Genomic DNA, 14659 nt, shown 5'->3' on the forward strand with positions numbered 1-14659 from the left:
TCAGTAAATAAAAATAAAGCAAACAACCAGAAAAATACAAAAAAAGAAGGCTACACCGCGACAAACGCAAGGGGGCTAATATGTTTCTGTTAGTTTTGGGTAACTAAAGTTCTATAAAGTTGGGCTTTTTTTATTTCTTTCGTGATTTATTAATTACTTTTCTTTTTTAAATTTCTAATTAAACATCTTTATATATTTGAGGCCCTCCCATGTGCCGTCTTTTGATTTTCCTATTGGTTTATAATATTTCATTGAATTTTGTCATTGGCCATAAAGTCAAAAAGAGCGCACGATCAAAGGTGCAGATTTTCAGGATACCCGTATCTGCCTGCCGTCAGTATAAACGGGACTACGCTAAAGGGAACTACTAACGTTGCCCTTCTCGGTCTAAAAACCACGAGGTCGTAGATTTAAACTTGAATAACGGTCGCCTTTCTGTATTTATGTTTTTCGAAAAACTGATGGGATGCTAGTGGGACTGGAATGTTAGTGTTTGTGATTTTATCTATTTTGTGCTATCCCTTACACACAGCTGGTGCCAGTTCATTGAGTGGTAAGTCAATTTTTCGGTCTGCTACAAAGTTGTTCCTGGCGTAGGTGACCAGTCATTAAAAAATATTCCTTATTAGATCTTATTTTAAAAGTACTTTTATGACAACTACTCTGCCATTTAACATTTCATTTAAAAATTTGTTTATTTTACTGCAAAAAATAAATATTAATATTCATGTGGGAAGAATTGTATAAACTTCTTAAAAATCAAATGCCTCAGAAATTATTCAAAATTTTGTACAAAATATTAATTGATTATCATTGCAAAAGATTTAACTATAACTCAAAAACAATAAGTAAAAAAGTTGTATAAAATGAGATAAATTTTATATGAACAACAAAACGTATACAGCAGGAGTACTAGAGGAAGGTGAGGTAGAGAACACATATTTTAAGTAACTTTCAACCCTTAAATGACATTTTAAACTATGCACAAAGTTAAGTTCATTTTTTCATGATAAAATATTATAACAATTAATTCTACACAACCGCACCGATTTCGATAAAAATTCGCGAGTGAACTTGTCTCACCCTCAACTTTAAAAGTTATATGTTTGTGCGCTTTTTATTTTGGAGCGGTGAAAACTACCCCTTTTGGTAAAAAATTATAAACTGATACTTTAATTATTTTTTAAATTATGATTATGTGTAAACATATTACACAAATATTTTATTATCTTGTGAAACATATTTTATGATGCATAACCATTTTGAAACCCCAAAAAACACCTTTAACATCCAATTTTGCCAAAAACATGGTTTATTTATACTTTTTATCGTAAATTAAGATCCCTCATTATTTTTAATTTTATTTATGAATAATATACATTGTTTCAACCCTTATAAACGATCCCTTATAACAAAATATATGAAAAAAGTTCAATTTCTTGAAATTTTTAAGTGATTCATTTGCAATAAATAAATAATAATGTTATACATGTATTTTTGTATAAAAATTAATAAATGTTTAAACTTTCATTGCAAAACTACCCCTTATGAGATATTTATATAAAAAAATGTTTATTGATTAGAAATTTTAAAATGACTTACATAAATTATTATTGGCTTTCAACAGTTATTATTTTTTCTGGTAAGAAAGCAATTTTAGAACCCTTAAGAACCACCCCTTATAGCAAAATTTAAAAAATAAACTTTAAAGTAAATAAAACTTATAAATAATATCCATTGCTTCAAATCTTAAAAACCACCCCCCAACAAAATATATGAAAAAATTTCAATTTCTTGAAATTTTTAAGTGATTCATTTGCAATAAATAAATAATAATGTTAGCAATGCATTTTTGTATAAAAATTAATAAATACCTAAACTTTTATTGCTCAAAACTACCCCTTATGACATATTTATATAAAAAAATGTTTATTGATTAGAAACTTTAAAATGACTTACATAAATTATTATTGGCTTTCAGCAATTAATATTTTTTCTGGTAAGAAAGCAATTTTATAACCCTTAAGAACCACCCCTTATAGCAAATTTTTAAAAATAAACTTTAAACTAAATAAAACTTATAAATAATATCCATTGCTTCAAATCTTAAAAACCACAACAAAAATATGAAACAATTTCAATTTCTTGAAATTTTTAAGTGATTTATTTGCAATAAATAAATAATAATGTTATACATGTATTTTTGTATAAAAATTAATAAATATTTAAACTTTCATTGCTCAAAACTACCCCTTATGACATATTTATATAAAAAAATGTTTATTGATTAGAAACTTTAAAATGACTTACATAAATTATTATTGGTTTTCAGCAATTATTATTGTTTCTGGTAAGAAAGCAATTTTATAACCCTTAAGAACCACCCCTTATAGCAAAATTTTAAAAAATAAACTTTAAACTAAATAAAACTTATAAATAATATCCATTGCTTCAAATCTTAAAAACCACCCCCCTTATAACAAAATATATGAAAAAAGTTCAATTTCTTGAAATTTTTAAATGATTCATTTGTAATAAATAAATAATAATGCTATACATGTAGATTTGTATAAAAATTATTAAATATTTAAACATTCAATTCTCAAAACTACCCCTTATGGCAATCTTTATATAAAAAATAATTTTTTAGTGATTTAAAATTTTAACATGACTTATGTACTTAGAATAAATAATTGTTATTGTCTTCAATTAATATTTTTTTTTGATAAGAAAGCAATTTACAACTTTTAACAACCACCCCTTGCACCAAAATAAAAGAAATATCCTTTAAAAAATAGACTTTAAAATAATATCCATTGCGTCAACCCTTAAAAACCTCCCCCTTGTAACAAAATATATGAAAAAAGTTCATTTTTTGAAATTTTTAAATGGTTTAATTGTAATAAATACATAATAATGCTATACATTAGCAAAATTAATTTATATTTAAACTTTCAATGCTCAAAACTACCCCTTATGACAATCTTTATATAAAAAATAATTTTTTAGTGAATATAAATTATTATTGTCTTTCAGCATTTAATATTGTTTCTGATAGAAGAGCAATTTATAACCCTTCAAATAGCAAAATTTGGAAAAATATCCCTTAAAATTATGAATTAATGTAATGTAGATTTATGCATAAAAAATGTATTCACAAAAAAATTATTCACAAAAGTATCTACAATTATTCACCAGAATAGATTCCACGTGCTGCATTACTGAAAGATGCAATTTTTTTGGAGCTGCGTGTTGTACCACATCCTTTTTTGCTCTTGCAAAATACCATTACAAGGAATTCTTCTACTGTATGCTTATTTATCAGTTTTAGCGGAGGCAAAGAACCTTGGTCCATTTATCCAATCCTAAAAATTAATGTAATTTTTTTATTAACTTACTTTTTTTATTAAATTCAAATTCGTTAGCAATAACTTTATTTTTAAAATTAAGTTTAATTAACAACAGGAATTGTGTATTTTAAAAAAATTCAAAAAATTCAACAATATAAAATATGTTGATGCTAAAATAGATATATAAATATATTAGTTTATACTTATTGTTTAACGTTAAGATATTTAACTCCTCGACCTTTTTGACCTTTTTACAGGTAATTTTTAGGGCTACAAGACATGTAAAGATAGACGTTTTTAAGAGCATACATATATTTTAAATAACTCCAAAAGGAACCTTTCCACTTAAAATGTAACACGGTAATATCTTTATCATAGAAAAATAAAAAACACCAACTTTTTTTGTTAAAGCAAATTAATTTTTTTTTGAATCTAAACTAATTAATTAATCTTTCAAATGATGTCGTAAGTACACAAATAAAGTTGAATTATAAGGATTACGCTTAAGTTTAATTTTTTTTGAAAACATGAATTTAAATTCCGATTACTTATTTAGATTTTATTTGATTTACGTTTGTAAGAGCTCATTTGAAAGGTTTTTAAATAGTTCATTAAATAACTTATCTTCGATTTCTTTATAGGTAATGGATTTTGACAAGAGCTATGACCTTGTAAATAACAGGTAAACTTGTGTACTGCATTGGCATGACTCATAGCTCTTGTCAAAATCCATTATCTCTACTTTTATCCCTAGACGACTTTCCTAATCACATTTCACCATAATATCAACCCCCTTTATCGACATATCTTACCTAAGCATCTCCTCCCAGGTCTGTCTTCCTCTTTTCCTTCCTCCAGTAACCCGCAGATCAGCAATTCTTTCGTATTGGGTGATTAACTTCTCCAACCCTAAATCCTAAATCTCTATTGGGTGACGTTGAACACTCATCATCATTGGCTCCAGAACTTGGCCAGCCAAGGATAAGTCTCCATTCTCTCCTATTCTTCGCCTATAAACAGATAGGATATGTAAGTTTTTCTTCTTTGTTATTTTGGTATAAATTTTTGTAACTATTAATATAATATTTTTGTGCCATTTATTTTTGTGGTGAGACAACAATAAATGATTTATTTCTCTGAACCAATTTTTTTTAATTGTTTAGAAAAAAAGTTTCTAACCCCTTTTTTCAGTTTCATTTAAAAATATATATTTTGCGTTTCTAATAATTATTTTAATGGTTACAACTAGTTGTTGTAATCGCTATAATTTGGCACCTCGAAGCGGCGTCCTTATTTTACATAACTAGAGGTCCTTCCTGTTGTTTTGTTTGTCCATTTTTTCCAGGAGATTCATGTAAGTACCCCTTTGTTTCATTTTTGTAGTTGCCCCAATCCAACCCCCTTGCCATTCGCTTTTCCACGACCCAGCTACTCCAAATAAACCCTGAGTGCCGTTCGCATAAGTTTTGATTTATTTTGCTTGCCCTATCTCTGCCCCAATAGTTTCTGTCCCCAATTTTCAACCCCCCATAGTAATACCCTATGTGGTAGGCAAAATATTTCGATACAATCCTCGGTAAACAAATTTTTATTATCTAGATTAGGTTTAATATTAGTGGACACTATTCGACCTAATAGTTCTATTGCTGCTTATCCCTGGGGTAAAATTGCCCCTTTAATTCAAAGTATATTATTGAGTTTGGTGACAATTCTGAAGTCGTGGGTCTAGAGTTGATAATGCTTAAATGCACTGGGCCTGACAAAATCTGCAATCCCCATTTTCTGTCCGATTTTATTTATGTGCCCCTTGAGGCGTCAGTTTCCTGTTAGGAGACCTACGATAATTCGCAGATCATAATTATTCATATATAGTAGATCTTTGGCTCTCTTCTTCGAAGGCTTATGTGTAAAACCCTTTATTGTTTGAGATCCACTTATTCTTACCATTGGTTACGTTCTATCGTTCTGTTTGTTGCTATAATCAAATCCTTAGTCTTTTTATATTAAACATAAATTCATTCTGCTTGCTTCTGTAGTTTTTGTCTTCTAGATATCTGCATATCTAACGTTATTTATGACTTAGCCATTTATTTTAATACCTTCATTGATATCGTCAAGTGCCAGTACTTCTTTAGGGATCTGTTCCGAATATAACCTAAAACTAAATGAATGAATTGATCAACTGAGCTATCTTTTTTGATATGAAAAAGGGGATCTTCTATGTTCTGGCATCCTTTTTAGAAGTTTGCACTAGAAGATGCTAAAGGTGAAATAGTAAATTATAATTAGTTTGTTTTGTTATACTATGAAAATAAATCAGTATATTTAATTTAAAACTTCCTATTTTAAGCTGTCCACATGAAAGTTTATATGATAATTAATAACGAACTTATTTTAAAAAATATTGCTTAATCTATAGGAGTTTAAGAAGACTGTGATGCTGCAGTAAAACTTTACTTTACTTAATCAGTAGACCCATTTGTACCTTTCGGTGTTGGGCCGTTTAAAATACAATTCATTACATTACACTATTTGACAGTCTTTTGAGGTGTCCTAGCTCTTAACGAACTTTCTCCATTCCTTCCTATTGGATGCCATCTGTGTTGCTTCCTGCCAAGTCTTACCCTTACTCTGTAGTCTGTAGTATCTGCGAGATGTCACTGTTCCATTCTTTAATGGGTCTTCCTCTTCTGTTCTTCCCTATTGGTTTGGCGTCCCACACTCTTTTAACTTGTCTATTATTGTCCATCCGGGTTAGATGTCCGAACCATGCCAATTTTTTCTCTTTGATTGACTCGAGTATCGGTTTGATTTTGAGTCTTTCTCTTATTTCTTCATTTCTGATTCTATCAGTTCTTTTTACTCCTATCGTTCTTCTGAGGTATTTCATCTCTGCTGCCTGAATTCTGCTCTGATGTCTTTTGTTTAATATCCAATTTTCTGCTCCATATGTCACTGTAGGTCTATATATTGTTTTGTATATTGTCATCTTGGTCTTTGTTGATATTTCTTTGTTATTAAGGAATCCTCTATTTAGTGCTTGGAATAGTTTTCCTGTGTTTTCCATTCTGTTGTTAAGATCATCCTCGATGTCTCCTTTGTTGTTGATTACTGTTCCTAAGTATTTGTATGAATTTGTCTGTATTATTTTTTGTTGGTCTATCATTACTTCTATTTGATCTTCCGTCCCTTGTTTCCTTGATATTTTCATTATTTGAGTCTTCTCTTTGTTTACGTTTAAGTTGTATTTGCTTGCTTCTAGGTTCCATTTCTCTAAGTTGTATTTCAGTTTTTCTGCAGTTTCCGCAATTAATACTATGTCGTCTGCAAATATACACATCTCAGCATTTATCATTTGCATTCTGTTCCAACCGATGCAGTATTTCTTGAATGTTTTCTTACATTCTTTCACTATCTCATCTATTACATTTATGAATAGTACTGGGCTGAGACTTCCCCCTTGTCTAACTCCTTGGGTTGTTTCAAATGGTTCTGACTGTATATTTAACATTCTTACTGTATTTGTTGTTTTCATGTATATACTCTTTGTTGCTTCTATCAATTCTTCACTTACTTGTTTCTTCTTTAGGCTTTCCCATATATCTTTTCTTTTGACTGAGTCGAATGCTTTTTCCATGTCTATAAAGCTCAGATGTATTTCTTTATTTTTCTTTAAGGCTTTTTCTATTACTTGTTGCATGGTGAATATATGGTCTTGTGTGTTGTGTCCTTTCCTGAATCCACTTTGTACATCCTCTAATTTATGTTCTATTTCTTTTCTAATTTTCCTTTCTATTATGGTTTCGTATACTTTTGCTGCTACACATAGTAGTGATACACCTCTATAGTTCCTACAGTCTCTTGTGTTTCCTTTCTTGTATATAGGTATAATTACTGCATTTGTCCATTCTCTGGGTATTACTTTTCTCTTCCATATTAGGTTATATATGTAGCTTATATATGCTGCAGTAAAAAAGGTCTATAAAAAGAAGAAATATGTATAAATATATATATATATATATATATATATATATATATATATATATATATATATATATATATATATATATATATAATTTAAAATTGCAATACTGTTTAATTTTTTTTTGACACGTAATTTAATTTTTAAACACATAAAGCTGTTTAAAAACATAATTTTCAATGAGAACTAAGAGATAGCAGAGTATACACAGACAATGGGTGATATGTAGCCGAGTTATCTGCATTATCTACAAGGAAACGGCGCAGACATCATTATTTTTAATATTCCGCGTGCACCCGCATATCCTTAAGGACCAAGCAGCTTCCCTGAACTTCCTTTTATGAAAAAACGAGCTTTTCTTAAATGGTTTTACCTATACTTAGACAATTTTATTCAATTTTTTTATACATAATATATATATATATATATATATATATATATATATATATATATATATATATATATATATATATATATATATATATATATATATATATGGATTCGTTGAAGACACGTGAAGTAAGAGTCCTTGTGAACCTCCCAAAAATGTGTTAATTAACGATTCCTTTGAAAAGGGTATATTTTCAGACTGCCTAAAGACAGCCATTATTATTCCTCTTCATAAGGGTGGTGAAAAATCGAATGTCTGCAACTAAAGACCTATTGCCTTACTACCGGTCCTATCCAAAATTATTGAGAGACTTATAAAAGCCCGACTTATGTCCTTTCTTGTTGAAAACAACATTTTATCACAAAGTCAGTTCGACTTTTATTTAATAAATGTACCAGTGATGCTGTTTTCTGTGTAACATGAGGTCTATTAAGCATTAAACAATAATATTTACACTGCCACTGTTTTTTGTGACTATGCCAAAGCGTCTGATTGTGTAAATCACGACATTTTGATAAAAAAACTAAATTTCTACGGAATTCGAGGTATTTCTTTGAATTGGTTCCAATCTTACTTCATGAATATAAAACAACTAGTTAGAGCAAATCATACTGACTCTAGTCACAAAAGCATTGACTGTGAAGTACCACAAGGTTCAGTATTGGTTTTTCTACTTTTCTTTATCTTTATAAATGCCATCACTAACTTAAAAATCGATGGAAACATTTTTCTTTTTGCTGATGATACCAGTATTACCTGGAAGAACTCTAATATTGCAACTTTTCATGCAACTATAACTTCTGATCTACTTAAAATAAAAACCTGGTCCGTCTCTAATTTACTCTCTTTTAACGTGGATAAAACAGTAGCATTATCCTACAAATGAGCTCTAAAACATTTTCTTCTTAATAACAGCCAGATCAGTATTGTTGATTCTGTAAAATTTCTTGGCATTTTTATAGACATCAACCTTAAATAGTCTCTTCATATCGATATGCTAAGTAAGAAACTAGCCTCAGCCTGCTATGCAATAAAATCTATTTCGAAGGAAATCAATTTAGCATCATCCAAAATAACACATTTTTCTTTGTTCGAGTCTAATCTTCGATATGGCCTTCCTTTTTGGGGTTTCAAAACCTGCAGCTGCAGTTACAGCTGCACAATCTGATGTTATTTTTAAATTACAAAAAAGAGCAATACGGTATCTTTTTGGCCTCAGTAGAATAACACATTCCATAAGCTACTTCAAAAATCACGGGATTTTGACTCTCCTCTTTATATATTCTAGAAACTATTTGCTTAATTTGTAAACACCTACATGTTTTTCCAGCAAGACCTAATCATGACTACTCCACCAGTAATTCAACCTTTGATGTGTATTTACCGATCCCGTCCACTGAGTTAGTACAGAAATCTATATTATATTCGACAAAAAAATTATACAACCATCTCCCTTTGTAACTTAAATCTACAACTTCTTTAGTTAAGTTCCGTAAATTGACAGAAGCCTATCTATCTGAAAGACCATATTATTCAGTGGAAGAGTTTCTTAACGAATAACTAAGAAATTACAATACGTTTAGGTACAAGCAAGTAAAGTATTTTTATATATAAATTTTGCAATGGATTGTACATTTTATTATCTTTTATTTTGTGATATTGACGATGTATGTAATTTTAATAAATTTTAATCGTTATTGTTATTTTTTGACTTTTTGTAAGCTTTGTCCATAAAATTGTACAATTTTCAGTGGCAATAAAGCATATTTCCATTCTATTCTATTTTTGATGTTAAACAGTTTTTAATTTAATTAGCAAAATAGGCAAATAAATTATAGTTGCGTGTATATACTGTAGATTAGTAAATTACTAAAAAAAATGTAGATTTGTGTTGTGAATTAATGCGACCATAATTACTTGTTCTTAAAAACAAAATGAATTTGAAATAATTCCGTCTTAAAAAAACTTATATGACCGGCTGTCATTTAATTTGGTTGTAAAGGTTATTCGAAAACACGTCTTTCGAACGCTGAATGTCATCTAAAAATATGCCTTCCGACTGACTGAATGCAAATGCTGCGATTCGTTTCGATACTCAATTTCTTTTCCCCATATGTACTTAAAATTGGTTCATATGTCGACGGGTTATTTTATGTGTTTGTGTTAATTAAAATTCTTTACTTTTTGTCTTAAGCCACACGTGTGAATTATTATAATACATAATAAGATATCCTATATATAGAAATGTTATCATAACACCTGGACAAACGCAACGCAATACCAACGCAACGAGACCTCCGCCAAGACCACACAGACGGAAGACAACGACCATTATAAGATATTACCTTAAACCTTATAAATACAGCTACAAAGAAAAAGTAGATTATTCATTAGAGTCACTTGCTAGCTTAAAGTTCAACAGTAATTGTTAACATTATTATTAAGCACAGTTTGTAAATTTTTATACTTTCAAAAATAAAGTTTGTTTTTAAAAGTGTTCTAAGTGAGAAAATATAATTGGCGCTGCGAACAGGATCCCTACACAGAATTGCAAGAAATTCCTGGTCAACTTCAGTTGTTTGGTAGTGGACAAACGAACCGGAAAACTATGCAGAATAAACCAGCAACACTGCTTGTATTCCTGTAAGTTTTTCCTTTATTTTTATTTTTATTTTTACTTATCAGCACATTTTCTGAGTTAACTGAAACTGAACTTGATATTATCCTTTGTCAATCTCAAAGAAATCATCTTCGTGATAAAATCGACTTCCTCTTTTCCAAGAAATTTCTCCTATTCTATAGGATAAAGATAAAATGCCCATTTCAAATAGTGATATTTCCAGCCTGTGTGCTACTCTTCCCGAATACACAACAGGCCAAAACCTATCTACCTCTATTAGATCAGTAGATGCACTTACTGAATTTCTAGCAGGCCAAAATCTTACCGAAGTTCAAGCATTTGTACTAAATGCAAATATTCTTTCGCGAATAAAAGGTGAGCCAAGAGACTACCTAAATTTTTCAAATAAAAGATGTCCGACCAGCTTTATTGGCTAAATACGGCGACAGGAAGTCTAAGGAAATCCTAGTCACTCAACTAACTACAACCATGCAGAAACCGCACGAAATATATGAGGAATACTACCAACGAATAATTACCCATTTAAACGATTTACTACAACACATTTTCCTGCATAATAATGCAGAAACGATGCTTTTTAAATCACCCTATTTTAAAAATTTAGCATTAAAAACCTTTTCTACAGGTGTAAACAACCCCTATTGCGAATACCTTTCGCACTTCCAACTCGATACACTAGACACAGCCTTACAAAAGTGTATAGCTTTTGCACTAGCAAAAACCAAAAAGGGAAACCAAAACCGACATATCAACCTAGACCAATACCACATAATACCAACACAAATTTTAATAGACAAATCTCTCAAAATTCTGACATAAATCAACAAATTTTTCAAAATACGAACGACGAATAAATACCAAAACTCGAATCTACCTCGATCAACACAAAACCCTCAATCTTACAACCCCCGACCAATGAGTGGTGTAGAAACAATTCGTACAGAAGCACAACCCATTGACAACATCAACTAGATGGGCCCAAAACTTCAACGTCGAATCAGAGAACTGCCCTGATTCATTCGAAAATTACCATGAAACAGATTACTATAATCCCCAAGAGACAAAATAGTACGACGACTCTGACAATACCCAAGATCTTCCCCAGGAAGAAAATTTTCGCGATACCTCGTGTCAAGAGCAACCCCCAGCTCAATTGATTTAAATAATATCAAAAACCATCCAAGACTCCCATTTTTTATATTTCCCAAAAATAAATTAAAAATCCTTATCGATACTGGTGGATCTGACACCATCATCTCTCCCAAAACTTCAAAGTTATTCAGTCTCCATCACATTTACAAAAAAAACTTCACAATTACATCAATGAAAAAAAACGACCAAATATTCAGACAATATCAAAACCCCCCTATTTAAAGAATTAAATATACCCGATTTTATCGATGCACGCATCGCTGACTGGAATAAAGACTTCGACATTTTATTAGGGAATTTTGATTTAGATTCATTTCAAGCCATTTTAAATTACACTAATAAAACATTAACACTACAACGTTACAACATAGAAATACCATTTCAAACACTTTTTTTCAAAATACCCGTTGACATAGAACAAGGCGAAATATTATTACCAGAAACAAGAATAAAATCTTCTCAGAATCCATTCACCACGTTACTAACGGTTACATCGACAATATCACTCTCGATTATCCAATACAAATAAATCTACATACATGTAGAAAATCTAAACAACTACGACATAACAACAATTTCGACCCTAGCATAATTCGCACACAACACTTAAACCCCGAAGAAAAAGAAAATATACTAAGACTATGTCACAAATACAAAGACATATGTTACAATGAAAAAGACAAATTAACCTTCACATCCGAAATAAAATATCATAGTAGGACTAAAGACGAAAACCCTAATTACTCAAGAAACTTTAGACACCCCAAAGCAATGCAAGAAGAAATTATATGACAAATAAACAAATTACTTGATAATAATATTATTAGACCTTCAATCTTCTCCTATTCAGTACCCGTGTGGATCGTCCCAAAAAAAAACTGACGCCTCCAGCAAAAAGAAATTTCGCATGGTTATAGATTATAGAAAATGAAACAAAAACACAATCGAAGATAAATATTCTCTCCCAGAGATAACTTAAGCAAAGCCACATATTTCACAACCTTAGACTCCCAAGTCCATCCCGACTATATAGAAAAAACCGCTTTCATTGTACCTCATGGCCATTTTGAACTTCTCTTTTGAACTTTCCAAAAATTATTGGACAACATTCTACGCCCCTTTTTACACAAATTTTGTTTCGTCTACATGGATGACATAATCATATTTTCAAAATCATTACGAGAACATCTTATCCACATCTCGAAAATTTTCCAAAGATTCCAAGAAACCAATTTAAAAGGCCAACTTGACAAATCTGAATTCTTAACAAAAGAAGTCACCTTCCTAGGCCACGTTGTTACCCCAAAAGGAGTCAAACCAAATCCCGCAAAACTCAAAGCGATAAGAGAATAGTTACTTCCCAAAACACTAAAAGAAATAAAATCTTTCTTAGGACTAATCGGATATTACAGACGCTTCATCCCAAATGTTGCAAAAATCACTTCTCCCCTAACACGGTGTACAAGAAAAAACGCGATTATTGACCCAACAAATTCCACCTACCTAGAAGCATTCGCTAAATGCAAAGAGTTACTTTCAAATTCTCCAGTTTTACAATATCCTGATTTTTCAAAACAATTCACATTAATAACCGACGCTTTCAACATCGCTTTATTCGCTGTGTTAACCCAAGACGGTCACCCCGTTGCATATCATTCTCGTACTCTAAATACACCCGAGCAAAATTACCGTAGGTACAACAGAACGCGAATTGCTCGCGATCATCGATTCATGTATTTATATATTAAATTTATGAATGAATGAATTTATAAAATAAAAGATCTCACATCCCGTCTAGCCAGATGGCGATTAAAATTAGAAGATTATGACTTCGAAGTTAAATATCGCCGAGGTAGGGACAATCAAGTTAGCGACGCCCTATATAGAATACCAATTAATGCCCTTACGAAATCTTCAATCATAGCCGAACCAACTAATACTAACGACTTTGCCCAGACGAATTCTTAGAGACATTTGATAACATTCAAAATAATCTCGATGAAACTCAAACACAACACACCTCATTAGAAGACCCAATTAATGGCATACCTATATCAGAAGAACCCTTAAACTTATCAATTAATGAAATAATAATTATACCTAATAGCGAAAAATACGTCGTCACCTACAAAAGAATATTTAAAAAATATAGATACTCCGTTTACGTTATTGAAAATTGGCAAGATTGTCTTGTTAAAGCAAATTTTTGTGAAAAAATCTTGCAAGATATAGAAAGCGAAGAAAAACAAATAGAATATACAAAAACTTACCATGTTGTAAATCACAATGGCATAATCGAAACATATAAACATTTAAAACAAAAGTTTTACTGGCCCTCAATGCAAACCACGACAGCAAATTTTAATAACAAATGTGATATTTGTTTACAAAACAAATATGAACGCCAACCATACAAACTACCTCAGTTAGGTCCGCTATTAGGACAGAAACCATCTGATATTTTATATGTAGACATACTACAATTCAATAAATCTTATTACCTAACATTACAAACTTCCAGACAAAGCCTCCGTATCAATCTTAAGCAAAATAAGACATTATTCCTCACACCGTAACCATCCCAAGAAAATTGTATTCGACAGCGGAAAAGAATTCAACTCCTCAGTTATCAAGGAATTCTTGAATCTACGCAAAATCGAAACACATATAACCACTGTTAACAACTCCTCATCAAACTCCCCAGTCAAATGATTCCATTCAACCTTCGAACATTAAAGACACAAAATCCGCAAAACTCTCTAGATGATACCTTTACACAAGCTGTCCTTGTGTACAATCAATCTATTCACAGTTCTACCGGTTATTCACCATTTTCAATACTTATTTAAATGAAATTAATTTTGACTTTTACCTACCTATCTATGAAACTTATAATGAACAACATAAAAACGAACTACTTCCATTTATTGACCACATATACACAAAAACAAAAGAGAAAAGAGACAAAGCTCTAGAAAAAGCCAACAAAGACACAGAGGAAATACCTACAATCACACAAAAAGTTTAGGCAAAGAAAAAGAAAATTCAACCCAAACTAGACCCTCTATATCAGACAATAACCCCCACTTCACAAAACAAAACAAAAATTACTGGCCTAACGGCAAAAGATAACAAAACTAGTA

General features: G+C 30.7%; 1 protein-coding gene across 1 annotated transcript in view; it reads left to right on the plus strand.

The window, feature by feature from the left end:
• The first annotated feature begins 350 nt into the window (after positions 1 to 350).
• Positions 351 to 14659, plus strand: part of LOC140452141 (lachesin-like) — a 374675-nt gene continuing 360366 nt past the window's right edge. The window contains exon 1 of the mRNA XM_072546233.1: positions 351 to 553. Within this exon, the coding sequence (XP_072402334.1) occupies positions 484 to 553 (70 nt within the window). The 5' untranslated portion in view covers positions 351 to 483. The remainder of the gene's footprint in view (positions 554 to 14659) is intronic.

Source organism: Diabrotica undecimpunctata, chromosome 10 (genome assembly GCF_040954645.1).
Source record: "Diabrotica undecimpunctata isolate CICGRU chromosome 10, icDiaUnde3, whole genome shotgun sequence".
NCBI classification, from domain to species: domain Eukaryota; kingdom Metazoa; phylum Arthropoda; class Insecta; order Coleoptera; family Chrysomelidae; genus Diabrotica; species Diabrotica undecimpunctata.